This window comes from Triticum dicoccoides, chromosome 7A (assembly GCF_002162155.2).
Source record: "Triticum dicoccoides isolate Atlit2015 ecotype Zavitan chromosome 7A, WEW_v2.0, whole genome shotgun sequence".
NCBI classification, from domain to species: domain Eukaryota; kingdom Viridiplantae; phylum Streptophyta; class Magnoliopsida; order Poales; family Poaceae; genus Triticum; species Triticum dicoccoides.
In genome coordinates this window covers 67,679,533-67,681,781 of record NC_041392.1, presented here as the reverse complement: position 1 = coordinate 67,681,781, position 2,249 = coordinate 67,679,533, and the positions used below count along the sequence as shown (strand labels likewise).

At 42.2% G+C, this 2,249-nt stretch overlaps 1 protein-coding gene and 1 non-coding gene across 2 annotated transcripts in view; one reads left to right on the top strand and one right to left on the bottom strand.

The window, feature by feature from the left end:
• Nucleotides 1–428: 428 nt before the first annotated feature.
• On the top strand, nucleotides 429–582 carry LOC119334806. The gene has a single exon (XR_005161566.1). It is a non-coding gene; the product is annotated as a U4 spliceosomal RNA (small nuclear RNA).
• Nucleotides 583–1,448: 866 nt separating this feature from the next.
• Nucleotides 1,449–2,249, bottom strand: part of LOC119333122 — an 18,795-nt gene continuing 17,994 nt past the window's right edge. Inside the window, exon 17 of the mRNA XM_037606131.1 lies at nucleotides 1,449–1,889. Coding sequence (XP_037462028.1) covers nucleotides 1,719–1,889 — 171 coding nt within the window. The 3' untranslated portion in view covers nucleotides 1,449–1,718. The remainder of the gene's footprint in view (nucleotides 1,890–2,249) is intronic.

The following is a 2,249-nucleotide window of genomic DNA, read 5'->3' as shown; positions in this document are numbered from 1 at the left end:
TGCCGAGCAAAGAGCATGCACACACGCGAGCACACATGCCCTATCTCAACTAAGGACCACAAGAAGGATGAGCAAAAGGGAGCGGCACAAGAATGGCTGGGGTCTTGAAACGGTTGGTGTTGTGCATAGAGTAGCAAATTAAATTGGCACGTCATCAACCAGACTACCATTGACAAATGGGCCTAGCTAGGCACAGTAAACACCTACAGTCAGCAAGTTGTGCATAGCGCACTAGCTGGTTATTATCGGACCATGGGCCGAAAATCTTCCTGTGCAGTACATACATGGGAAATGGGCCCACGTTTGCTAGCTTTGCCCCGTCGGTTTGTTTGCTGGGAGTAGTCTGATTAGTCCCACCTCGCTCAGGAAGGGAGGTGACAGGGATGGAGGTGGGTATAAGAAGGGGCCTTGGGCGCACGTTAAAAGGCATCTTCGCGCTTGGGGCAATGACGCAGCTAGTGAGGTAATACTGAGGCGCGTCAATTGCTGGTTGAAAACTATTTCCAAACCCCCTCTTTGGCCCTCACGGGTCATTGAGAATTTCTGAAAAGGCCCCCTCTCCTTCTCGGAGAGGGCAAGGCCCTACAAATTCAATATCAAATGTTTATTTTGTGGCTAAGAAAAACATTCTTAATTCCCTTTGTACTGTTTGTCTTTGCTCGCTTTTACTAGATTAGCCAACTTACAAATTCTTTTGTGTTCATGTTAGCACTTACACTATTTTTGTGTTTATAAGTCCTCTGGCTTAAACCAGAATTGGGAATTTTCTAATGTTTTATGTTTTTAAGAAGTTCGTTGATGTTCTTCTTGGTAGTGGTACTTAGCAATGTGGGCCCTGTTCTATTACTTTGTCAGCAGTTAAATCATAAAGCTTCATGTACATATTTACTGTTCACTTGAGCAAGTTTGATCCTTCACATTTGCATGTAATTCCGACGATTTTCCTCTAAATCCAAATCTTCACGCAATTTCATGTTTCGTTCCTATAACGCCATCAAACAACTTTTTCCTATCACATATTCTTGTGTTTTCAGTCCTGTAGGTTTTCTACATATCATGACATCTAACTCCTACTCCTTTTCCATCACATCACGAAGTATGTAAAATCCTGTTAACTAAAGAAGCCCCAAAAATGACAAGAACAAGGGCACTGGTTAATACACCCTCCGTAAACTAATATAAGACTGTTTAGATCACTGTTTAATCTAAACGCTCTTATATTAGTTTACAGAGGGAATACAAAAGATTCCTTACCTTACCTTTCATTATCAACCATCATGGAACCTGAGCCCATGCCACAAAGGCAAACAGAACTACTCCCTCCTTCCATCTATATAGGGCCTAATGTGTTTTTCGAGGCTAACTTTGACCAAATGTTAGAGCAATAATATATGACATGCAACTTACACAAAGCACATCATCAAATTCGTATGTGAAAGGAGCTTTCAATGATATAATTTTCACATTATGCAATGTCATGTAGTATTAATTTTATCAATAGTCAAAGGCGGTCTTGAAAAACACATTAGACCCTATATAGATGGAAAGAGGGAGTATATACATAACCAGGATGGGATGAAAAAGATTTACATCAAGCATGCATAGAGTGGTGACCAGCAAGCATGGTGAGCCGTGGTTCCTTGACCAATGCACGCTAAAAACCTACAGTCATTCAATCAGCTAGTTGTACGCAGAGCACACCTTGTCAGGATGTAACATCATACTTCGGGCCTGAACACTGTGTTTATGAACTCCTTCAGGTTGTTGCAGGGCAAGATCTGGATATCGAGATCGAGAGGTTTGAGCAGCTTCTCTGAAGTCTTGGGGACGACGCATTTCCTGTAGCCCAACTTCGCGATAGCCATCACCCGCTTATCCATTCTTGGCACCTTAAAGAGGGAAAAATGAAAGAAACTTGAACACGGAGAGATCAGGCAAAAATAATAAACAAGCAACCATGACAATAAAATTGGATAAGCAAATGCAAATTATTTCTCTGTAATTTCTGCAAAATTGGAGTGTATGGGGCAAACTGAAAGATGAACAAAGTGATAGGGGATTGTTGCCACATAGGAGTGTACTTCCAATAGTAAATAGATTTATTTCTCTGCAGGCCGAGCGACAGTGATAAAACTAATGCATGTTGTCCACTATGTTTTTAAAGCGTCCCTAAGGCGACGCCTAGGCGTCGAAGCACTCCCCCTCCGCTTTGGAAAATCGACCGCTTTGGGCGCCTAGGCGTCCAAAGC